This window comes from Pelobates fuscus, chromosome 12 (assembly GCF_036172605.1).
Source record: "Pelobates fuscus isolate aPelFus1 chromosome 12, aPelFus1.pri, whole genome shotgun sequence".
Taxonomy (NCBI): Eukaryota; Metazoa; Chordata; class Amphibia; order Anura; family Pelobatidae; genus Pelobates; species Pelobates fuscus.
In genome coordinates this window covers 12,016,118-12,042,745 of record NC_086328.1, presented here as the reverse complement: position 1 = coordinate 12,042,745, position 26,628 = coordinate 12,016,118, and the positions used below count along the sequence as shown (strand labels likewise).

Below are 26,628 nucleotides of genomic sequence, written 5' to 3'. Positions count from 1 at the left end.
CACTGGGGCACTAGGTCCCCCCGCATCCTCAAGACCACGCCGGTGCCCAGGGGGCCTTAGCACTGTTAGGTGGTAAGTTAACAAAGGATCTTAACCATTTCAACTTTGACAGGGGGTGTTTACTCTCCTACATGATTTCCTTATAGAAAAAAAAAAAGCCTACTTTAACCCCTTAAGGACACATGACATGTGTGACACGTCAGGATTCCCTTTTATTCCAGAAGTTGGGTCCTTAAGGGGTTAAACTTCTCTTTAGAAAAACAGACTGTGAGGGCATGGACTGACATGCAAGATGGATGTGTTTTTATCTAGCTCGTCCGCATCTTAAGAGTGTCCAATCTCCTCACAAACTATCATGTACTGACTGCAGAATGCCTTAATTATAGCCTGCAACGATATTGGTCGATTTGAGTTGTTTCTTCAGGTACTCATCTCGCATGGTCCTGTGACCTAGCGTTTCTGGTGGCCTGGTAGCTTGGACTCTGGGTGGAGTTTCTACCCCAGTCTAGGGCTCAGCCACGCTACAAGGAGTGACCGGCTGGAGGGGAGCACTGTGTGGTGTGCTTCCCTTATGTCAGTCAAACAGAACTTGTGCTCCCTGGGCCGTTGCACCCTAGGCTGCCGCCTTTTCCACTTCATGGTAGTGTTGGCCCTTTATCTCACTAAACTCAACATTCTCCCTGTCTAATTCATTATCTCGCATTGTATTAAGCTATAGCATCCATCATTGCAATATGGAGAAACTAAAACAATATCTAATTGTCTAACTCTCGAATCCCGATAGATTTACATTTCTTGTCTGGCTGATGATAACCACTTCTCTGGAAAACCCTTACTACCTGAGCATAATGCCAAATCCTGCTGCCTACACCTCTGGAACTCTCCTAGGTGTTTTTCCAATCTTCACAACAAAAATTGAGTTGGTTGAACTCTCTCTTACAGAGCTCTACATACATGGAATAACCAGCTGTAAATATCTGCATCCAACTACCTTCAATCAAAAAGCAACTGCACTCATTGATAATTTATAGTTAGATGTCTATGTGTGTAACAATGTATTTATAACTATACAGTATGTCTCCTATTATATGTGCAACAGTATCTAGAACTATCGGACATCTCCTATTAAATGTGGAGTCATGTATCTTTAATTGTATAAATTATATAAACGAGAATTCTCTAAGTATCCTTCCTAAAATATTTCATTAATAACTAACTAAATATATTCTGCAATAAAAGTAAAACTTAGAAAATGCAGAATTCTTAAGTTATTAAATATCAAAGATGGTTGTTTCTTAAGCAATCTCATGCTAATCGTTATGCAAATGAACCTTCCAAATGCTTTGGCTTGAAACTTGGCACAGGGTTCATTTGCATAAAAAAAAGACATCTGACGCATAAAAACCACTAATCTAATAACTTCAAATCCAATTATTACAGATTTACAGACATAATGAGAGAAAGGGGAGACAAAAAAGTGTGTGTAAAGTGTGAAATTAAAGGGTTACACCAACCAAAAAACAAACAAACTGTCTTTGATCACAATAACCCATTATTTGTGATATGCACTCGCTTAAATGAAGACATTTTTTTTTAATAACCCACCCTCCTTCAAACTTGCTTATTTCCATCACGGAGGATAAATTCTCCACGCAACCCAATCCTCCTTGACTGATATCAGCCCCACCACCTCCCCATTGGAGAGGGAGGGAGGGTAGGAAAAGCAAACTGAGGGGAGAACAGGGGTGTAACAGAAGGGGGGGGAGGGGAGGTGCTGCCTTTGCTTGTTTGGCATCAGCTTGCAGTTCATGTTGGTATCAGAAGCAATTTTGCACAAAATTGATATTAGTTGATTTCTAACTCCCAGTGACGTTGTCGAAGGTGGAGTTACACCTCTAGCAACAACGGTGTTAATCTCTGTGTATGCAACATTTCTTACTGAAACGCTGCACATACAGACTCCAGGCACCATGACCACTTTGAATCAAGAAAGTGGTCATGGCGCTTGGGGTAACCCTTTAAATGTAGCAATCATACAGCTATGTTATCTTGAGGGTGGGTCCAGTGCCCAAACTCTGGAGGGGCAATGCTGGACTTTGTGACAAGTTACAAAAGGTGAATGCGTATATCCACAGAAACCCATACAGGCACAAACAGCTACACACATTTAGTGACACTTTTTTTTTATAAATATATTATGAAAAAAACACCTCAATCGGACAGTCAGGGAGGTTTGCTTCCATTCCTCTTCATAGACCTCACATGAGACCAACATTTTTCCTGAACGCTGTTGCAATGCGCGAGTGTGCAGATAAGTGCGCATGCAGGGACCGTTCTGAAATTCAATGTGCCTTGGCTGTGCCAGGACTGCACTGGATTATATGTCAATGGCAAAATCTGTGTTACACATTTAAAAGAAAATGTACCAGCAAGTGAAAATAATAGTTAACACAAGGTATAAGTGATCTTCATTCACATCTCAGTCAGTGACGCAATTTCCAGAGAAGTGACACTCCCCCTTTAGCGCAACATGTACATGATATTTTTATCTCCCCAGCTTTGAATCCTATGTGTCTCACAATCCCCTGCACTGTTGAAGTATTGGCTCTCCAATACTCACTTTCATTAGAAATGTCATTAGATATTAAGAAGGCATCCAAGTCGAAATTGTTTTCTATTTTAAACTTGGTAAATTATATCTGCTGGTTTTAAACTGTACACGAACTACATTAGCTTCATCACAGATTTCCCCAGAAATGCCATTCAAATGTTCAATGTTCCCTGTGGTTTTATTTGGGTTTACGACAGGGTTTATGCAATGTAAGAAGCGTGGTGAATTGAAAACAAAAATTTAAAAACAGACTAAAGTAAAGTAGTCTAACTGTGTCTGTAGCCGAGTTGGTGAATATTTCCCAATCAGCTATTTCGGCCTGCATTGTAATTCAAATTTAAAACCCACATTTTAGTGAATAGACGTAATAACAGTTTTGCTTTGGAGTAGAAATTCATTATGCGACTACTATAGCTGAAAAAAATCTATCTTAAAAATCGCTTGTGAAAACCACTTACAACCTCACTCCTAAAATAAGTAAAAGGATATTTTAGGGCACATCTTGCTATATGTCTTCTTTGTAAACTTGTTTTATATATTATTATAGGCCTCTTTTTTTTTTTTACTACACCTCAGTGACTTGTGCTGTGTTTGGGCAGACATTTTATGTTCTCTCTGGTTGGAAGCATGGTTTATCCAAAAACCAAGCAACATTTGGGGTGACTGAAGCTGGTACACCGCATGATTTGAGATGCCTGGTGTTTGTACAGGACACCAGGATTTGTGATAAATGATTAATGAAAGATCATGCAACAGCACTCTTTTACCTAGAAGGCCTTTAGTTGGATAAGTTGTTAAGGGGTTTCAGAGTGAAGGACCCAAAAAAGGCTCCTCTCGCTAGCTTTTTTTCTTCCTCTTTCTTCATGACCCTTGTAGCTCACTGATAACACGCATACTTGATTTTATTTATGTTTATTATCTTTTCTCATTTGTGCTGGGTCTCAGTGTATGGGTGCAGCCATTTTGTCCTCCACGGTCCGTGATGTCTGCAGCGTGCCTTCAATGGGATTATATTGACTGATGGATTGTGGGTAAATTAGCAACTGTATGGACCTTTGATTAAGCTCTGCCCTCATCCAAAGGTCAAACTCTACATAAAAGAGTCGAGGGAGCCTAGGTGCTGGAAAAACGGTAAGTATAAAAGGGTTTTTTACACTTTCATCATCGGACGGTTGAGGGGACACAGTATGTTAAAAGGGATACTACAGTGCTAAGAATGCTATAGCTCACTCTGCCTCCCCCGACCCAGTAAATAAAGGGTTAAAAAACCCTTTTTTATTTACTTATCTGATCCCAGTTCCTCCTCCTCCGGCGTCACTCAACCAGAGGGTGCTAATTTGCATGCATGGCGAGTGCCGCGCACGCATTAGGCGTCCCTATATTAAAGCATTGAATTAATGCTTTCCTATGGGGAAATAGCTGACACTGGATGTCAGTAGGAGGACGTCTGGCGTCAGTTAGCAAACCAAAAGTGCTGTAAGATTCTGGAAGCGCCTCTAGTGGCTGTCTAGTAGACTAGAGGCTGTCTTACTGCTGCAATGTAAACCTTGCTGTTTCTCTAAAACTGCAATGTTTTACATTGCAGCACTAAGTGCAATAGGGACGCTGTACCCAGGCCACTTCAATGAGCTGAAGAGGTCTTCAGGGCCTATAGTGTCCCTTTAAGGACACTATGGTGTTAGGATTACAGGTTTGTATTCATAAAGCTATAGGGTTCCTTTAAGCAATGCTTTCTTTGACTTCTCAACCTCAGCTTCTAAAAGGAAGCGATATTGCTGCCCCAGCCAGTCTGCTTTAACATAGAATAATTCTGATTTAAAATTAAAACGGAAGCACGGTATATTTTCCGCTAATTATCCATAGATAGGATGGAGGAGTCGGGCTGTGAATGGAGAATCTATTTCTGGAAGATATGTCACAAATATTAGTACTTGTTAAATCATCAGATCCGCTATTTTATCACTCCTGGGATAATAATGGCTAGCGATTCACAAACAACTTGACAATATCACCTTTTAAAACGTAGGTGAATGAATCAGACGCTCACTTTTCATATCACTGCTGATCAAGCAGATGTGAATTCTCAAGGTTTGGCAAAGATCAACTGAATTTTGAGGGCTTATTCACTAAACAGTAACCTGTGCTGAGTAAACAACTGTGCTGGATGAGTCAAAACGAGCTTTAGCTGGACTCAATTTCATTAAACCCTGTGTAGGAAATGAATCCTTAAAAATACTAGTTATTCTCTGAAGTGTGAATTGTCAGGATTTCAAACTGATTTTTGAGGAGGGGAGAAGGGGCTGAGCCTTGGGCACTCTTGGTACCATAATCACTAAAGCAACCTGTAGTGGTTATTGTGTTTGAAGTGTTTAAATAGAAAAAGAAATAAAATCAGAAAATATATATTACAAATAGGTTATACAGACCTAAATCAGCTGGGGGGATGGGTCTTCCTAATTTACTGATGTACCAGTACGCAGCTCAGTTGGCCCAGATAGTCATGTGGCATGTGCCGCTGGGAGAGGGAAGCTTGGAGAACCCAGAGTGTGGACTGATGGACACCGACCTGCCTCTATTTTATGTGTGGCTGGACAAGGCCCAAAGGAACCTGTTATGCTACAGGTTGAATTGATTAGGAATACAACTGCAGATTAGATTTATCTTCCCTTTATAAATACGTTTTATAAAAAAATTGAAAAATAAAGTCCCGAAGGCAAAGACAAAGAAGCTTTAAGTAAGTCTTAAAGTGTAGCTTTAAGTAAGTCTTCAGCAATGAAAAACGCAGGTATTTAGCAAAAACAAGAGATTAGCTGAGAAAAAATGTAGAAAGAGCTATTGTATCAAGCAACGGTTAGCGAGCAGAGGAAAGTCCAAATATAAGTACAAAACAAATTCCAAGGATTTAGTATAAGAGTATACTTAAGGTTTGATGAGAGAAGTCCTTAACAAGCCTGGTCACTGGAAGTAGAAGGGTCGCAAAAACGCTGAATTGGTCCGGGTCTTTCAGGGTTGGAAATAGATGCAATTATACAGTCCGAGATCGAGGTTAGGAGAAGGCAGGGAATCCAGGAGTTCAGGTACACCGGAGATATATATAGGATTGAGCAATACCTGTATTTGCTCTCTGTTTGTGAGTATATTTTATTCCTTTTTTTTTAATCAGCTCATTACATACAGAGAGCACTATAGTCTGTTTTTATATTCCCTGTATACTGAGGACATCTGACTGCCGACCAGTGGTACAACAATTCACAGCCTGAGAACAAAAAACTCACCAAGAAGTACCTGGATCTACCATTATATCCACAGACGGGGATTGTTTGGTCCATGTGTATCAATCTGGAGCTGAACATAAGCTCCAGAAAATTGTAAGTGCATTTCTGTTATCTGTACTCCACCAGGATTTTTAATATACTACACTATATTAAGTTTCTTTGTTCATTCTACATATCACCGGATCTGAGAACAATTCTACAGGCGCGGTCTCCCCGCACTCCTTTCTGCAATCCAACTACACCACCAGAAAGAAGAGACTCTGGTTAGGGAAGACCAAGCTGCCACACATACGAAGCACAGGCGCCAACATTCCATCCCCTTATTATGTCCATACGTACAGCCTGTGCATTAGTTTATGTTTATTTTCTTATCATACATGCTTGCTCAGCTCGTTATTTAGCCTGTATTTCTCATTTTCTTTCTCTTGTTTACAAAACAAAGTGCAGCATCTCATGACTACTCACAGCTATGCCTTGTTAGTTTCTCTCATGCTACATGTCATAAAAGACACATGTATTTAACACTGCACTTCAATAATAAAGAATTGGAAAAAAAACTTACATACCTAAGAACTCTACACCAACAAAATTAATTTATTTTCTCTTAAATGAGCAACGTATGTCGTCGTCCCCCCGTCCTCCCACTGTGTTCCTTAATCATTTTAGATTAATGGATTCCTTACTAAAGAAAGATCCACCTTCGTTTAAATCATCATTGATAAGATTTGTCCAATCGAATGCTTCTCATAAAAGCCTTGGACAATCCCTGGCTCTGGTGTTAGCATAATCTGACTAAGGACACCCGACATAAAATAGATTTGGTCGGAGTTAGAAGGGGAGGGCTTGCAAAGGCTGTTTCTAGATACACCACTAGTGGGAAAAAAAATGTATCATTAAATGCTTGCATGTTTTCATTTGGAGTATATCTACTTAACAATGATTTTTATATATTTTGTACTTGGGCAGTGCAGTATCCCCTCATGATCAAGTAATTCTGATTCATAGACCGTCCCTTTAATAAACTCAATCTCCTGCAGACTCTGTTCAAATGCAGTCAGCCTTGAATAGCCATGCTGCTATCTAGCGGTGAAAGTGTCTATGCAACAATACTATATAATGAGGCTTTAATAGATAGGCAACGTGATCACACAAGACCTCACCTTCTTCCCATTGTAAAAGACAAAATGCATAACGAGCCAACTCTCCGAAATTAGCCATACTTATTTTGGGCATTCATCCAGTCCTTCTTGCCTCAAGGTTAATTGTGATGGGCGATAATGATCTCCTTTGAACTTTACTTCCACAGAGCCCAGAGGCAGTGAAGCAAGTCAGGATTTACTATTTGAACAAATCAGGGCAGGTGGTTTAATTAGTATTTTCAATGTGATATCAAACGTTTTGTTCCTGCAGTAGAACCAAACATGTTTTGATAGAGCAGATAGGAACCGAATCATATCATAATGAAATCTCATACTGGTTTGTAAGTATTTTTGTTTCAACATAGCCGTGCGCACAAACGTCTTTCAAGCCATTACCAGATCTGCTGTAAGGATATTCCTGGTATCCACTACCTGACCTGTGAGTTAGAATTTAATCAAATTATACATCAGACCTTTTTTTTCCCATTAAACCAAAAAGTGTAGAGAACAGACAAAGAAGTTGGAAATTTATGGTCAAAAAGTTTAGCTGGGAAAAAAAAAAAGTTGGAAACTTTTTAAACGGTCTCATCAGCTTTTAATAATTACTACGTTAGTGGTAAAAAAATAACCTCAAACAGGGTTATTATCTAAACCATACATTTCTTAACATTAAAAGCTAGCGTCAGGAATGGATTTGCCATAGCTGGTATTAATGAAGCAATTCGTGTATAGAACATCCGGGTTATTCACAAAACTGAGCACTATTGTAAATGGACAACACAGCTACAGATGTTCAGTGTAACTATCCAAGCTGGGGAATCTTCTGGAGGAATTCACAGTTGACCCAGTTACGTGCATAACATTATTGTTTTTTTTATATTCCGCGGCACTACGCAGAGTTATTACTCAAATTAGAATTGCTGAGATTTCAGAGTGAATTTTAAATTTACGGCGAAATAACCAAACTTGGAGGGGAAAAAATCCCCATGTCAGTTTGGCTTCCAGTTGAGAGCAGATTTGGAATTAACGTTGAATTTCCAACAATTGTTGCTTTAGTGAATAATCTATTTCTAAACGTATCTTGTTGCCAAACGTACACAGTGTTGAGGAATACGTGTTTTATCGCTACAATCAATTTTCATGCTTCACGCTCTGGGTTGAAATGTGAATTTTAGGTTAAAATAGCCAAACTGGAATTTTTTTATTTTTTTTTAAGTATTCAAATAAAATTTTAAATCACTTCCAATTCCCGACAATTTAGTGAATTATTCCTACGGACGTATTGCATTCATGCATTGCGGTTTATTCACTAAACAGTGAATTTTGTTGCTTTTGAATCCCAAAATGAACAATTTAATTATAAAAAAAAAATACAAGCGGTGACTTTAAAGATATTAGGATAATGTTTGTTTCTAAATCAGCTATTTGATTTGTTTCTAAATCAGCTTGATTTAGGTTCTGCAATTCTGGTTAGTTTTTCACAATTGAGTATTAAATGAGTCTACATTATAAACACTAATAAAAAATGTTTGTTTTTTTAAAAAAAAATTATATTAATGCATTGACATATGTTTGCTGTTCCATAACTTTCCCCTCTGGCAGTGAACAGGTTAAACACACCTGGATCCTGGCCACATAGCTGTCTTTCTCCATAGGACCAAATGGAACAGTCCGATATTGTCTGAATATAAAAGTATTTCCACCATTACTTACAGAGATTTGTAGTACATTAATTATCTATATCGGCTATAATAAAGCAGGTCCGGCCTCCACTACCAGCTTCATGAATATACGCTAATTAGATGTAGAACCCCCCCTTTTCCGATCAATATGGCTCAGTCCCCTATAAACCTGCCCTCTCTGGCTTTGATTGGCATTAATGTCAGCCAATAACAATCTCCACTGGGATCTGAGAGGGCAACCTTAAGTTGTGCGTTTATGGAGCGCGGTGGGCGTGTCCTCGATTGCTGTTTGATTGACATGTCACCTCGTCCATCCACGAGAACGCTTCTACCGTATCTCCGAGAGCCCTTGGACCTTCTGACGGACAGGCTGCCCGGCCAATCATGTGCGCCGCTTTCAAAGTGAAGGCGTGGTGTGGGATCGTGCCAGCCAATCGCATGCTCCGATGGAGCAGGCGGTGGGAGGACCGTTGTGGCAGTTTCTCGGGGCGCGAGTCGGTTACTTTTAACGGTTTTTAAATATTCGGTAAAAGAAAAGGAAATTGGTACAATTCCCGAGCGGAGTCAATAACCCGGACAGAAGCGGCCGTGGAACAGCCCGGAGCAACAGGCGGCCGGGGGCGGGACTAGCCGAGCAGGGTTTGTTTATGTTTATTGTTGGTCAATAGGGGGGCACAGGGTGAGGGGGCACAGGGTATGGGGGCACAGGGTGAGGGGGGCACGGTATGGGGGTACAGAGTGAGGGGGCACGGTATGGGGGTACAGGGTAAGGGGTGGCTAGGTATGGGGGTACAGGGTGAGGGGGTGGATGGGGGTACAGGGTGAGGGGGGCACAGGGAGAGGGGGGTACGGTATGGGGGTACAGGGTGAGGGGGGCTAGGTATGGGGGTACAGGGTGAGGGGAGCACAGGGTATGGGGTTACAGGGTATAGGGGTACAGGGTGAGGGGGGGCACAGGGTATGGGGGTACAGGGTGAGCCGGGCACGGTATGGGGGGCACGGTATGGGGGGTACAGGGGGAGGGGGCCACGGTATGGGGGTACAAGGTGAGGGGGTACTGGGTGAGGGGGGCTAGGTATGGGGGTACAAGGTGAGGGGGTACTGGGTGAGGGGGGCACGGTATGGGGGTACAGGGTGAGGGGGGTACAGGGTGAGGGGGTACGGTAGGGGGGGGTACAGGGTGAGGGGGGCTAGGTATGGGGGTACAGGGTGAGGGGAGCACAGGGTATGGGGTTACAGGGTGAGGGGGGCACAGGGTATGGGGGTACAGGGTGAGGGGAGCACAGGGGATGGGGTTACAGGGTGAGGGGGCACAGGGTATGGGGGTACAGGGTGAGGGGGCACGGTATGGGGGGTACAGGGTGAGGGGGGGCACAGGGTATGGGGGTTCAGGGGGAGGGGGCACAGGGTGAGGGGAGCACAGGGTATGGGGTTACAGGGTGAGGGGGGTTCAGGGTATGGGGGGCACAGGGTATGGGGGTACAGGGTGAGGGGAGCACAGGGTATGGGGTTACAGGGTGAGGGGGGTTCAGGGTATGGGGGGTTCAGGGTATGGGGGTACAGGGTGAGGGGAGCACAGGGTATGGGGGTACAGGGTGAGGGGGGGCACAGGGTATGGGGCTACAGGGTGAGGGGGGCACAGGGCATGGGGGGCACAGGGTGAGGGGGGCACAGGGTGAGGGGGCCACCGGGTATGGGGGTTCAGGGTGAGGGGGGTACGGTATTGGGGTACAAGGTGAGGGGCACAGGGTATGGGCGTACTGGGTGAGGGGGGCTAGGTATGGGGGTACTGGGTGAGGGGGTACAGGGTGAGGGGGGCACGGTATGGGGTACAGGGTGAGGGGGGCACGGTATGGGGGTACAGGGTGAGGGGGGTTCAGGGGGAGGGGGGGCACAGGGTGAGGGGAGCACAGGGTATGGGGGTACGGTATGGGGGTACAGGGTGAGGGGGAGCACAGTATGGGGATGCAGGGTGAGGGGGGGCACAGTATGGGGGTGCAGGATGAGGGGATATATTGTATGAGGGTTACACATTATGAGAGATACGGGGTGAGGGGCTACACGGTATGAGGGATACACTGTGTGATTACTCAGGGCCACAGTATGAGGGATGCACAATGTAAGGGTTGCAGGTTTATGGTTATAATAGGTTATTCGCTACAATTCTCCAAATCCACTGTAGTCTCAACTTGGTTATTTGCCATTTGGATTTAATTTGCAAATATTTAGAGTTTATTTAATAACTCAAACTGTGTGAGGATTGCAGAGGCAATGGTATAACTGAAAAGTGTCCTAGGGTCACCAAATGAGTCATACTTTGTAAACGATCCAGGGACCACTGAGTTATACCAGGGACCACTGAGTTATAGCCTAGACTTTGTCAATGTACACTCTGCAGGAAGATCTGAAGAATCGATTGAGGTGACAGTCCCCTTAACAAATTTAGAATTTGTCAGGTGTGAAAAAATACATTTTAGAGATTAACACCTCTTTCTATTGTATCTAGGTCTCTGTAAATCATTAAAGTTCTTTCTTTTGCACCTGGCAGAAACAATGTTTCAATTTCCCCATCTCATTTGCAATGTGTACTCTGGCTTTGCTTTTTCTGAAATGTATTTTGTTGTACTTTGCAAATCTTTAAAGTGACACTCTAGTCACCAGAACAACTACAGCTTATTGTATTTGTTCTGGTGAGTATGTTCAGTCCCTTCATGCTTTTTGCAGTAAACACTGTATTTTCAGAGAAAAATCTGTGTTTATGTTACAGTCTAGGGATACCTCCAGTGGCCACTCCTCAGATGTCTACTAGAGGTGTTTCCTGGGGTAGTGCTGCACAATATGCAGCATTGCAATTCAGTATCTCCACCCTCTGCGTGGAGACGCTGAACTTTCCGCTTAGGAGATGCCGTGTTTGGCTTGTGCTGGTTCTGCTCCTGATCTGGCTCCTTGACACTCTCAGCCAATCCACTGCTTTCCTTTGTGAAAGCATTGTGCTTTGATCAGATCACCACTTCTGATGATGTCAGTCAAGGGGGCAGAGCCCGCATACTGGTATATAGATATGAATTTACTATATTTAGTGGGGGGAGGAGGGGGGGGGGGGCTAGATGTTGTTTTTAACACTATAGGGTCAGGGTACATTTTTGTGTTCTTGACCCTATAGTGCTCCTTTAAAATAGCTCAGTCACCCCACAAAATAATAATGAGCATTTTATAAAGGTAATATCTGAGATGTTCATAAAGATTTTGTTGCAATTTCAATGAAATTCAAATGCAGTCAAAAAACAAAATAGGGACTGTTTCCTTATGGTAAATCTATAACTTGCAACAACCTGACAATAGGACTAGTTGCCACTATCAAATTTTGTTGCTTCCTAAAGCCATCTCTGGCAGCAGCTGTGGTAATAAGCTCCTATAATAAGGCTCTCATGGGATCTTTATAAAGAAATCAGCGTTGTACTCTCGCATATGCGCAAGAGTACAATACTGACATGGACTCCTGGTGAGATGAAAAGCCAAGAGCTGAAGATCGAGGAACATGTTGCTCATGGGGGACTGCATCAAGTAAGTATAACTTACCCTGTGCTGCACACCCCGGGCCAAAGCACACAAAGTTTCAATGTCTCCATCAGGGGTCTTTGCAAAAATATGCAAAGGTGATAGCCAATGTCATATAAATTTTAAAAGACAAAGGAGTATCTCTTTTATATGTGCTATTCAGTGGTGGAAAGGGCCCAGTGAAAATTGTGTTGGAGGATCCTGAGATTCTCTGTGTACGGCAAGCATGTCAAACTCGCAGCCCACAAGGACCATCTTTGCGAGCCATCTTATGCTCAGTGTTATAGCAGAGTAGGCACCTGCTTTCCCCATATTGCAGGTGCCTACTCTGCTAACATTTACCCGGCCGGGGAGGAGGGCCGCGAGGGAGCTCAGTGTTTCAGCTCCTCACTGCTCCCTCGTGCGCGCCGACTGAAGTGAAGCCGGGCACCGGAATATGACGTCATATTCCGGCACCCGACATCACTAAACTGCGTGCGGGAGCAGTGACGAGCAGTAAGGACCCCAGGGAGATGCCCCCCATCGGCTCCATAAGGTAAGGAGCAATAAAGAAAAGTGAGAGAGTGTGTGTCTGTGAGCGAGTGTGTGTCTGTGAGCGAGTGTGTGTCTGTGAGCGAGTGTGTGTCTGTGAGCGAGTGTGTGTCTGTGAGCGAGTGTGTGTCTGTGAGCGAGTGTGTGTCTGCGAGCGAGCGTGTGTCTGCGAGCGAGCGTGTGTCTGCGAGCGAGCGTGTGTCTGCGAGCGAGCGTGTGTCTGCGAGCGAGCGTGTGTCTGCGAGCGAGCGTGTGTCTGCGAGCGAGCGTGTGTCTGCGAGCGAGCGTGTGTCTGCGAGCGAGCGTGTGTCTGCGAGCGAGCGTGTGTCTGCGAGCGAGCGTGTGTCTGCGAGCGAGCGTGTGTCTGCGAGCGAGCGTGTGTCTGCGAGCGAGCGTGTGTCTGCGAGCGAGCGTGTGTCTGCGAGCGAGCGTGTGTCTGCGAGCGAGCGTGTGTCTGCGAGCGAGCGTGTGTCTGCGAGCGAGCGTGTGTCTCTCTGTCTGCGAGTGTGTCTCTCTGTCTGCGAGTGTGTGTGTGTGTGTGTGTGTGTGTCTGTGAGTATGTGTGTGTTTGTATGCGGCCCAAATAAACGTAAACCTTGTTTGTGTGGCCCGTGCCACACTTTGAGTTTGACATGCTTGGTGTACGGGGTAAAGTGTGAAGGGTCTATTGTGACGTTCACTAGGATACTGTGACCAACAGAATGCTGTGTAAACCATGGTAGTGTGTGAATGGCCTATGGGACATTGTGCCAGAAGAATTTGTGGTCAGGGCCTGCTAAACCTGAAATTATAGAATTGCCAAAAGAATTGGGCACAATCAATATAAAAAATATATATATTGTGGCCTTGCATCTGCAGTTCCTCTTATCAGCTGTTTGTAATTCCTGTGTTGGTGAATAACCTTGTTTGAAGAAAGCTGGGTCCCAGGGGACTTTGTAAAGTTTATACCGGCCTTGTGGTGTACTCGATCAGTGACACAATTTGGGCTTCGGGGATCTTGGGGGAGGAATGAAGACCTAATGAAATGTATCAACAGTGATACTGCAATACAGTTTTTAAACCCAGTACAATACAGGCACGCAGTGACACTGACACAGTGTGCGGCTCGTACTGTATTGGATCCCAATACAAATGTTGTTATGCATATGTTATACTGGGACAATGTTCTGAAAGTGGAACACTCAGCAGGAACATTCCATTGTGTTCCATGGTGACTACTCTCCCTCAAGAAATTTGCTCCATGTACGTAAGCCCCAGTGTATGCACATAAAGATACTGCAAAACATATCTTGAACACCAGGACATCATGTGCCTCCAGGAATGTCTAAAACAGTACACCTGGCCAGGGATACTCTAATGTGTTATATGCGTACAGTGCAAAATGTGTACTCAAAGATCCCATAGTACAGTCTCATGGTTTGTCGCTAAAGTTTTAACTGTCAGGAATTCAAAGTGAATTTCACATTTTAGCCCAAAATAGTCTAAACTGGAAGAATTATCCAAGTCTGCTATATTTTCGGTTTAGATGTTTAGTTTTCAAATTTGAAAGTAATTTTAAATTCCCTATAATTTACACATTAGTATATAACCCATTGTGTGTCCACCCAGGTAGTACCTAGTACAGTGTGTGTCTGTTAGTCCATGGGTAAGCTTAGCAAGGTGTGTATTCATTCTATGTCCACAGATTCCCTAGCAAAGTGTGTGCATGCAGTATGTCTATGGATCACCTAGCCTACTTTCTAAATGCATTGTGTCCACTGATCCCCTAGCATAGTGTGTATACAATATATGTCTACAGATCTTCTAGCACAGTGTGTAGATACAATGTGTGTGCTCTGATTCCCTAGCTTAGTGTGTGGTTATGGTGTGTGTCTTGCGATCTCATAGCATTGTGTATCTATGGATCTCCAAGTAGAGTGTCTGGATATATTGTGTGTCTATGGATCTCCTAGCTCAGTGTGTGGATATATTGTGTGGATATATTGTGTCTCTATGGATCTCCTAGCTCAGTGTGTGGATATATTGTGTCTCTATGGATCTCCTAGCTCAGTGTGTGGATATATTGTGTGTCTATGGATCTCCTAGCTCAGTGTGTGTGGATATATTGTGTGTCTATGGTTCTCCTTGCTCAGTGTGTGGATATATTGTGTGGCTATTGATCTCCTAGCTCAATGTGTGGATATATTGTGTGTCTATGGATCTCCTAGCTCAGTGTGTGTGGATATATTGTGTGTCTATGGATCTCCTAGCTCAGTGTGTGTGGATATATTGTGTGTCTATGGATCTACTAGTAGAGTGTGTGGATATATTGTGTGTCTATGGATCTCCTAGCTCAGTGTGTGGATATATTGTGTGTCTATGGATCTCCTAGCTCAGTGTGTGTGGATATATTGTGTCTCTATGGATCTCCTAGCTCAGTGTGTGTGGATATATTGTGTCTCTATGGATCTCCTAGCTCAGTGTGTGTGGATATATTGTGTGTCTATGGATCTCCTAGCTCAGTGTGTGTGGATATATTGTGTGTCTATGGATCTCCTAGCTCAGTGTGTATGGATATAATGTGTGTCTATGGATCTCCTAGCTTAGTGTGTGTGGATATATTGTGTCTCTATGGATCTCCTAGCTCAGTGTGTGGATATATTGTGTGTCTATGGATCTCCTAGCTCAGTGTGTGTGGATATATTGTGTCTCTATGGATCTCCTAGCTCAGTGTGTGTCTATGGATCTCCTAGCTCAGCGTGTTTGGATCTAGTGTGTGTCTATGGATCTCTCCTAGTACAGTCTCTGGATACAGTGTGTCTGTGAATCTCTCCCAGCTCAGTGACTCCATACAGTATACAGTGTCTCCAGTCCAGGCTGCACCATGTGTACATGTGTATCCCAGTTTTGCACACACTGATCGCAGCTCTCTCCACAGGTCTCCGTGTCCCCGGGGGAGCCGACATGAAGGAGGCCAGGCGGCCGTGACCGGCCCGGTGAGCCCCGGGAAGATGTATCCCGGGCATTGCTGAGAGCCCAGCCAGACAGAGCCCGGAGGGAGGAGGAGGAGGAGGCGGGGAGATCCAGACCGGGAGGCGGTGTCTTCCTCATCCAGCGGCCGGGGATCCGCCCGGAGAGTCCCGGGGACCCGCCATGGTGGAGAAGCAGCGCTGCCCCGTGCAGAGGGACGGCGTGTACCGCTGGTTCTCCGAGCTCAGCTCCTCGCAGCGGATCGAGTTCCTGTGCGGCCTGCTGGACCTGTGCATCCCGCTGGAGCTGCGCTTCCTGGGCTGCTGCCTGGAGGACCTGGCCCGCAAGGACTACCACTCTCTGCGGGACTCGGAGATCAAAGCCAACAACCCGGCCGACCTGGCCACCCTCACCAACCTGACGGACGAGGTGGTCCGGAGCAAGCTGCTGGTCTCCCTGGCCCTACTCAGCTCCGACAACCGGGAGGCGGCCGGGGTGCTGTGCCGGACCCTCACCCACATCGACTCCATCATCAACAACTATGGGCTACAGCTCAACGATGGACGAACCGGGGACGAGTTCCTGCTTCTCTTCACCATGGCCACCAACCACCCGGCCTTCAGCTTCCATCAGAAGCAGCTGCTGAGGAAGGAGCTTGCCCACATCCAGGGCAGGCACGGTGCCACCAGCAGCACTGTGCCCACCACCACTTCCACCAGCAGCAAGAGCCCTCCTGGCTGTTCCAAGGTCAGCTCCCGCCTTATCTACCCTGAAACACTGTATCATCCCTCCACACATCCCTGTATCCTCTGCTGCTCCAAAGAAAGCAAAGCATTCCCTAAAAGGAAACTGCTTTCTTGAGTCCTAAGTGACAGGTTTTTGTCTGGATCACTGAGCTCTTAATACCAACCATCCCTATTCCCCTGAATATCTGATCAAACAGGCAGATAAATCCACAAACCTAACCTTTGCTGTTATGGTTACTAGGGCTATACCTGGTAACTGTGTCTCACTAGCTTTGAAGGAGTATAGTGAATTATTGATCAGGGCACCTCTTTTGGATTGTGCATCATATGAAGCTCAGGCAGCCACAAGCATGGTTGTGGGCACTAAGCTGCTGTCACTGCCTTTGGTTAATTCCCCTTGTACTTATGAGCTAGTGCTCCACATACACACGCGCGCACACACAAACTTATTCGCTAAATACAGAAGTGCACAGTTTAGATAAAAATAGCCACGCTGGCACTATAGTACAATTGGAGAAATTTAAGAAATCCGGTATTTTAGTCTCAATTGTTTAATTTGATGCAGTATTCACCACAATTCACTTTTTAGTTTTGGAAACCCTGCAGTATTACAAGTTAAATCACAATCCAGTTTGCCGGGACTTGATATTTCTTTTGTTGTCCTTGTTTGAAGCATTTGTGTTCAGATATCACAAGTGTTTTGTATTATATGTACTTTTACCTCGTATCTCATGGTAATGGGCCAAGGGAAGATTATTATTACTCATATTACCGTGTATAGGGTTAGAATTTGCTTATTATTGACAGCCTGTTTTATTTTTGGTCATTCACGGATACAAAAGTGCTTTAATTTTACTTTTAAACAGATTCTTAAACGCTATGAGATTTATTCAAAGCAGATGTCGTGGTGGACGGACACAACAACTGCAAAGATTAGGCTGAAATAGCTAAACTGGATACATGGCTTTTCAAATACACTGAGACGGCCACTAGAGATGCTGCCTGCTTCAGTGTGCAGTACCTACATCCAGCGTCTCCACGTTCTGTATGAAGGCGCATACATTTTCCCACAGAAATGCATCGATTCAATGCATCTGTATGAGGAGATGCTGATTGGTGCAACCTTGCTTTTTGCTGTGCATGCGCAATAGCCTCCCAATGCTTTGCTATGGGAAAGCCTCAGATTGACAGATCAAGGTTTTTTTGGGAGGTGGAGCCAGCTGCAGGGAGACAAGTTAGTAAAATTGCCTTATCAAAGCGAGACAAGGGGTGCTGGGACTATAGTGTCAGGAATATATGTTTGCTTCCTGTCACTAAAAGATTGCAATCCCCCTCCCCCAAATATATATGTGTGTATATATATATATATATATATATATATATATATATATATATATATATATATATATATATATATATATATATGTATATGTATATATGTGTGTGTGTGTGTATATATATGTATATATATGTATATATGTGTGTGTGTGTATATATATATATATATATATATATATGTGTGTGTGTGTGTATATATATGTATGTGTGTGTGTATCACTTAATTGTAATAGTTATTTCTGGGGCATAGATGCTTCCCCTACAGCCTTGCAAATCAAAGGCCATGTTTACCTTATGCTATCCCCATGTTTCTAGTAGCTGTCATTAATGATCTACTTTATGTCTGGCACCAACATGTAAAGTATACGGATACTGGGGGCACGTCCAATGTTTTTTTTTAATGGAAGAGGGTCCTGGCATGTTGTGAGTTCAGGCCCCACACAATTCTTCTTTATGTGAAGTTTAGGACTGGACGATCGCAGCAATGCTGTGCTTCTTTATGAGATGTTTAGGACTGGACGATCGCAGCAATGCTGTGCTTCTTTATGAGATGTTTAGGACTGGACGATCGCAACAATGCTGTGCTTCTTTATGTGAAGTTTAGGACTGGACGATCGCAGCAATGCTGTGCTTCTTTATGTGAAGTTTAGGACTGGACGATCGCAGCAATGCTGTGCTTCTTTATGTGAAGTTTAGGACTGGACGATCGCAACAATGCTGTGCTTCTTTATGTGAAGTTTAGGACTGGACGATCGCAGCAATGCTGTGCTTCTTTATGTGAAGTTTAGGACTGGACGATCGCAGCAATGCTGTGCTTCTTTATGTGAAGTTTAGGACTGGACGATCGCAGCAATGCTGTGCTTCTTTATGTGAAGTTTAGGATTGGACGATCGCAGCAATGCTGTGCTTCTTTATGTGAAGTTTAGGACTGGACGATCGCAGCAATGCTGTGCTTCTTTATGTGAAGTTTAGGACTGGACGATTGCAGCAATGCTGTGCTTCTTTATGTGAAGTTTAGGACTGGACGATTGCAGCAATGCTGTGCTTCTTTATGTGAAGTTTAGGACTGGACGATTGCAGCAATGCTGTGCTTCTTTATGTGAAGTTTAGGACTGGACGATCGCAGCAATGCTGTGCTTCTTTATGTGAAGTTTAGGACTGGACGATCGCAGCAATGCTGTGCTTCTTTATGTGAAGTTTAGGACTGGACGATCGCAGCAATGCTGTGCTTCTTTATGTGAAGTTTAGGACTGGACCATCGCAGCAATGCTGTGCTTCTTTATGTGAAGTTTAGGACTGGACCATCGCAGCAATGCTGTGCTTCTTTATGTGAAGCAATAAAAGGAACACAAATGTGTATTCCTGATCCTGTAGTGTTAAAATTACTATTTATCCCCCAAATATAGTAAAACCTTTACCTTATTCCCCACAACAGTCGGGCGCTGGTCCTGCCCCTTATCCGCCTGTTTGGCTGAGATAAATAGAATTGATGATCTCAGCCAATCACATTCTTTTCCCATTGGGTTGGCTGACCTTGTCAATTCTAAAGATCTCTGCCAAGAGGGCAGGAGCAGAGCCAAGCACCGCCCCGGTCAATCAGCATCTCCTCATAGAGATGCATTGATTGCTTTTCCATGAAGAAAGTTCAGCGACTCAGCGACTCCATGCAGAGCACTCTAGCTTGTTGCACTTCTCAATATGGAAAGAGTGTGTCCTTTTTTGTTTTCATTTTATAAAAAGTAAGATTTCAATCGAAATTGGCACATTTATAAATTGACCTTGTTACACCCCCTGGCTGTCAATCAGACAACTGGTCCTATTACTTCCTGGTTGCCCAGAACACATTTGCAAAGACTTCACATTGAGCTGCATTTGGAAGTCTGAATGGACAACCAAAGAAAGTCTGAGCGGGGTTAGAAGGGAGGACTTAAAAGAATGCATGCAAATTTTTATTTGGAGTATACTTACTAAACAGGGATTTATTTATGTAGTTGAGTCTCCCTTTGTGTATCAGGAGCCAATGTCACTACTCTTTTGTACATGATCAAGAGTACAACACAGAGGTCTATGGACACGACCTCGGGTCTCAGATCAGATTATAACTTGCAATTATCTTAATATATTCTAGTGTTTCTATCTCAGTTCCTTTTAAAAAAATATTTGCATATAAGGAACTATTTAATGAAAGTACGGAAAATTGCTGATTAGTGTTTTTTCATAGTAATTTTCTCTTATGTTTTTGAGATGGTGCATCATAGCAAAAGGCTTTTTAATTTTCTTTTTCACCTCTACGGCAGTGGCCTACCTTCCCCATTTTGGCTCTAGAAGGGCAGGTGTCTATTGTCCCCCTTATGTACCAACAAGGTTATAACGCAAACCAAGGATTTTTTCATTAACGGATTGGTCAATGTAATTTATTTGCATTGATTTGAAAGTGATTTGGGTTTTTCTTGTATAGATTGGAAAAATAATGGTTTTGTTATGGTTTACTTAAGTCAGAAACCCACTATTTTGTAAGGGCTCTGTACAGGTCGCCAGAAGAAACGATTTTAAGAAATACTCTGTCCTGAGCCACTTGTTTGTAAAGCCCTACATTTCTACGTACTAGTACATCATGTTTTGTTTGAAAGGTAAGATCCACCCATTTGTGTTCTCAGATGCCTTCTATGTATCTGTCTATATTAATCCATCAGGTGTATGCTCCCATGTGCTATGCCATAATCTCCCTTCTCCCTCTTTGAAGTAAACATGTTGCAGTTGACAGTGTACACAGACTTGCTTTGGAATACCATTGTTGCTCATGGCTACATACTTACAAATAAACAGTTCTTTCACTTAAATGTCATTCAGTGTGTCAACTGAGGATGAGCTAACAAACACTGAACAATTCCGACAGTTACTAACCTCTTAACAATTGGAATATCCCTTGTAGTTACATGTCTTGGTATGCAGAGAGGCCTCCTTTCAATAAAATCATCTGTCTTCAAAGTGACAGCTACAAGTTTGGTCCTTTATCTGAGAATGCTATGCCAATAGCATAGTTTTTATTTTATCCTCAACTAGTTTTCAGTGTTTTTGTTGTGGTGTGTTTTTTTTTTTTGTTTTTTTTTTCTTCTTACGATTCCTCAAAAACATAGTGATAAACGTTTGTTCCCCAAGCAAACTAAGTGTAGGTCCAGCTAAATGTTAAACAGTCAGTTCAATTTGCTTTGCTACATTTTTAACAACATGGAATCCCGTGCACCAGACCAGCTCCTAGAAAATTCACGGTTTTACCTTTTGATCTCCACTGTATACCTGTGTGCATGTGTTTTATCTATATCACAGCCATGCCAGGAGAGTAGGTTGTACTGTGTGAAGGGCCCCAGAGGATCATCAGGCAAGTCCATTTTCTGTAGAATTATTTTCATTACGAACACAGCTCTCCTGGCAATCAGAACAAGTAAACCCTTTCTGCTCCCTTTAGAATGCATAGAGCGAAGGCTTTCATATATCATTGTACAGTGTAGTTAAATAGGTTGGAGTATTTATTGCTAAAGCGGAAAATTACAACTATGCCGTATCTATGTGGATAGCAAATATTGGGTGCCCAGAGGACCCTTTGTGTTAAACTGTTCTAAAATCTTTTTACACATAACGGACAATTGGGCCAGGGCCATGCAAGCACCATAGCCACTACAGCGCACTGTAATAATATAATACATATTATAAACCCATGCTTCGTACTGTTGCAGTTATATATTATGCAATGAGCAGGAGTATGTTCATGGGGCATCCCTTTAATTGGAGCAAACAGCATATGATATTTCTCCACATTATTATCCATTAATATCTATTATGCATTGTAAATCTGGAGGGATATGGTCATTTTAGAATACCCCTCACCCCCCTTGTCTTTTATCTGTTCTTTCTGTATATCATGTAATTAACCTCACAATACCCAGCAATAACAATCTATGTGCAGTCAAGCTGTAGACTGAAACAACTTGATGCCCTCGTTGTAATGTTCTACTTTGCTTTTGTAATGGTTATTGTAAGAAGGTAATTCAATTATTATTTTTATTTTTTTTCCTCTTCTGTTCATTGCAGGGTTCACTAAGAACAGATAATCCCAATACCAGTGTTGGTAACAGTTTAGCTAATGCACTTCACACATCAGCACATTCCATAGATGAATCGTTACCTAAGAGGCCTTCCGGGAAGCACTCCAAAGGTGAGCACCGTTATCTGTTTACATATAATCTGCATGTGGAGATTGGAACCATGGTCATAAACTACAGCTGTTTTCCGCTAGCATTCTACTGGCCTAGATTAATAATAGTCTTGGTGTTCCTGCCCTCCCCAACTAAAATACTCAGTTTTATTTACTAATCCAGGAATTGTTGTAAATCCACAAGGGAATTTCATATTTTAGCTCATAAGACCTAAGAATTTTCCAGTTATGGGAGGGGGGGAGGGGGTAGACAGTAGACTGAGTATTTGGCTATTGGTAGCTGATTTTCCTGGTCTACACATCTCATATCCTCGAGAGGAAGGGGTATTTTTCTAAATTTTGAAACATCTCATTTTCCCCAAAGGCTGTTTCTTGTTTAGTTTCTACTTTCTTTCTAATGTAAACATAACTTGTGTTTGTATGCATCTTATTCCTCGTGCATGCATTGTGAAGTACACTCCTTTGCAAAATGTTTTTTTTTTTATTATTGGCAATACCTGAATGATGTTACAGAGGACAATCCATATCTGGCTTTACTATCATAAATTTGGACTGTATTCGGTAGATAATATTTTACAAACTGAGTAGAGACTAGTAATTAATTGAGTTCCTGTTTGCTCATAGGATTGACAAATAGGTACACAAAAAGAGGCAGTCACTGCTACTGGTAGTTTGTACATTGGTAAAATGTCTATCCCTAATAAGCAGTGGCTTCAAGGATACCTAGCGGTTTGCATGGCACAAAGGAGATTGGGCATGCATATGGAGATATGTTATGCATAAGTTTAAGGACACATGACATGTGTGACATGTCATGATTCCCTTTTATTCCAGAAGTTTGGTCCTTAAGGGGTTAAAGCTCCCATTGGGGAATACTCTAGGTATAGCTTGCAGGCCATACTTCAGCTTTAATAGTACTACTTCACAAATGGAAAGCAGGAAGCTGTCTAATAGTCCCCTGGGGGTACCCAGTATGAATCAAGTCATTAGTTTGAGGTGGATGCCTTAGGTGAGGTTGTGATAGTAGAGGATTCTTCGTATAAGAGATTGGTCTGCTTTGTTTTACCCAGTGTTAAGGGGTATTATGATCTGCCGTCCAAAGAGGAATTGTTAAAGTGGACTTGCATTGATTGTTAGTAATGGGTGTTAACTAAGAGTAGAAGATAGAACTGGTTTGGTAAATCTTTCTTTATTCTGTTTAGGATTATATAGAATGAAATCTAGTCCTTTCATCAGATTTTTAGTTTAGGATTTTATTTATGGGAAATTGGCAGGTAGTTTTAATGATGGTAAAATAATGGCAAAATATGTTATTTTAGTAGTTGGAATTTTTGTGGGTGTTTTTTTGTTTAAGTATCTATTTGGCCTAATATTACTGCATAATTCAGCAGAAACCTGTGATGTAGATATCTAAAATTCAGCATGTGAAAAAAGCTAAACGGCAGTTTGAGGCTGATATTTTGTGCCAAAGGTGCCCTTACAGGCCCTTATGGCATCTGACCATTGTACAATGGTGCCCTATATGTTGGCAGTATATAATTGTCTAAAAATAATAGCCCTTGAATAACAATTAATTTTCCACTGGAAAGTGGTTTGGTTTGTAGTGGTAATGTTTAGTTTAATATATATATGTGTGTGTGTGTGTGTGTGTGTGTGTGTGTGTGTGTGTGTGTGTGTATATATATATATATATATATATATATATATATATATATAGTTTATTTTTTTTATTTTTTTTAAATCAAACCATAAATGCTGCGAGCAGCCTTTTGGATTACTGTGCCTGGCTGGCTGTTATCTGATCTGGACTGAATAGTGTGTTCTCATCAGTTAAGATCTTCAAGCCAAGGCATGCTATCCCAACAGCTGTTGCCTGTGTCCTCTGCTCTTTTAAAGTGGGTGAATGGCCACGTTAACACTGTAAGGGGGAGTACTACTGCAAGGCCAGGAACTTCAATTGTGATCAAAGAGAAAAATAGAGATACTCACATTTCAAGTATCTGCATTTGTTACTAATTTACAGGCTGTTCAAGTGCATAAAAAATTTACCTTTTTTCACTAATTTTTGAATGTGGAACAACTAATCGGCTGAGAGCGTCAGCTGGTGCCGTTATCCTATGAGTGGCACCCAGTCTGAGGCTTCCTGCTTAAAGCCTCCAAATTAAATGGATGTTAAGGGGACACTATAGTCACCAGAACAACTACAGCTTAATGTAGTTGTTCTGGTGAGTGTAGTCAGTCCCTGCAGGCTTTTTAATGTAAACATTGTCTTTTTAGAGAAAGTGCCGTGTTTACATCAAGGCCTAGGAGCTTCCTGGGGCAGTGCGGCATAATGTTAATTTACCTGAAGACTTTAGGGTTAAAATCTTTAATGGTATAACCCCTTGAGGTAAGCAGTAGCCTCCTTTTACCATAGCAACTTTTTTTTCCTTCATGTGAAGTTGTTATGGTGCCTACAGTTTTCCTTTTGCAGTGCTAGGGGGTAGAACAAGGATTCTGGACTCTGTGTTTTAAATTGCCAGCTTTCGATTGTGGAAAGCTAAGTTCTGTTGTTCTGTACAGCTGTATTCTGGGAGCAATTTGAAACCCCGGAGTTTGGTAGGGAAGGGCAAACCCAGTGGATGCATGGAGTAAACGTGGAGTGTTTCTTCAAACGCTTTGCCAAGAGCTGCTTCTGATTGGTTGGAGGTGCATGCCACTCCCAGCCTCCTCAGTTGGTAGTTAGTGATAATCAGAAACTGCTTGTAACTACAAAATAAAAAAAATACAAGCTGGTCTTACCTAGGTCAGGCAGTCAGGTTCACTTAGTTATCATATTTTTGTATTTTAGAATGCAGAAAAACACAATTTCTAGTTTGGACGAAAATGATATGCCTCCAGCACTTGCAGCCTTTATTCCCTCCCAAATTTGGATAGATAATACAGAAATGTCTGTCTTATTTTGGCAGCGCAAAGGGTTGATTTTGGGTGCTGGGAGATCTGTTTTCACGATTCACTTGAAAATAGATTTAACAAAAATTAATGAAACTGATTATGGTCTCATTGCACCATAACTGCTTTATTGATTACTGTGCTTGATGCCCTTTCAACAGTTCTAAAGTTGCACTCCATTTGTTGTCCATGGAGCACACGTCTGTGCTTCACAAAAATTATGATAAGCGGGGAGTATTGGAGGGGGAAGGATAGGATGCCTTAGGAGTGTGGAAGATATAAAACCTGTGTGTGTAATATCAAGGAAAATGCCTGAGTAGAAAAAAAGCCTTGATACAAAGTCTGCAAACAGCAGGCTCAATAACTTGGCAGACGTGATAAGATGTAACAATTCATCAGTGCGTGTTGCCAATTATTAGCACTGTCCGTTCGCTGTATGTATAGACTGACAGTGAGTCTCTGTGAAACACAGAGCAATATAAGGCCGTCACTTAACCCGATAAGATAAGATAAGTGCACGTTTAAACAGTTCATCAGTACGTGTTGCCAATTTTGTACACTGTCCGTACAGTATATGGATAAACTGGCAATGAGTCTCTGTGAACTACAGAGCAATTAAGGCTGTCACATTGGCCGATAGGATTAAATGCACGTAAATTGTGTCAATGATACTGGGTTATGTTCCTTAGTAATATAATCTCTTTGCAAGAATGAAAATTCGAATGGATAACCAGAGTACTGGATATGAACTAGATGCAGAACTAGAATGGTTACTGGCAAGACACAGGATTATAAAAAAACACTGGTGTGCTAAACATTCACAGAATGACAGGGGGAGAAATAGAGATGAGTTAATAGCAATAAGAAAAAGAGCCGAAACTGCTAAATAAACTATCCGTGGATAGCCTCCCCGTGCCTTGAAGGGCACCTAAATCCAACCCCACTAGTAAAGTATACGGAGAGAATAGAGTTCAAGCATAGAGACTGATAGTTAACTTGATCTGATAAGCCGCATAGTAATTCCCTTGACGCGCGCGTTTCACCCAACCAGGCTCGTCAGAAGGGAACCGGTTGGTATGAAACACTCGGTTTAACCCCTTAAGGACCAAATTTCTGGAATAAAAGGGAATCATGACATGTCACACATGTCATGTGTCCTTAAGGGGTTAAAAGAGAACAGGTAGCTCATGATTGGTTGGCAGAGAATGCGTGTGATTGGTGAATGAGTCTGACGTCATGGGGATGGGTCTGCCCATTTCGTGACGTCGTAAAGAAGGGGGAGAATGTTAACCCCTAAGCTCCCAGACGGAGAGGGAACAATGACGAAGATATTTGGAGCAGAGAAAATAACTGCTATAAGTTTGTCCAGAATTTAATCAAACATAATAAAAAGATAGATAAAATTAATATTTCAATGTTAATAAATATAGAGTAGATCTAGAAATGATACTGGTAAATCTAGACATATAAACAGAAAACAAAATGATTTATAATAATATTATGGACTTCTGTGGGAAGTAATAAATAGAAGCTACATACTTGAATAAAATCATTGATGATGATGATATTACTAATAATATACGGGGAAAAGGATGCATCTACAATAGGGAGAAGGGACATGTGGTTAGTATCATTAGGAAGGAAAAAAGGGGGAT

At 42.5% G+C, this 26,628-nt stretch overlaps 1 protein-coding gene across 1 annotated transcript in view; it reads left to right on the top strand.

Annotated features, from left to right (window-relative positions):
- The first annotated feature begins 9,185 nt into the window (after positions 1 to 9,185).
- The window catches only part of ZCCHC14 (zinc finger CCHC-type containing 14), a 61,270-nt gene continuing 43,827 nt past the window's right edge, over positions 9,186 to 26,628 (top strand). The window contains exons 1-3 of the mRNA XM_063438296.1: positions 9,186 to 9,346; positions 15,714 to 16,492; positions 21,919 to 22,042. Of these exons, the coding sequence (XP_063294366.1) occupies positions 15,929 to 16,492; positions 21,919 to 22,042 (688 nt within the window). The 5' untranslated portion in view covers positions 9,186 to 9,346; positions 15,714 to 15,928. The remainder of the gene's footprint in view (positions 9,347 to 15,713; positions 16,493 to 21,918; positions 22,043 to 26,628) is intronic.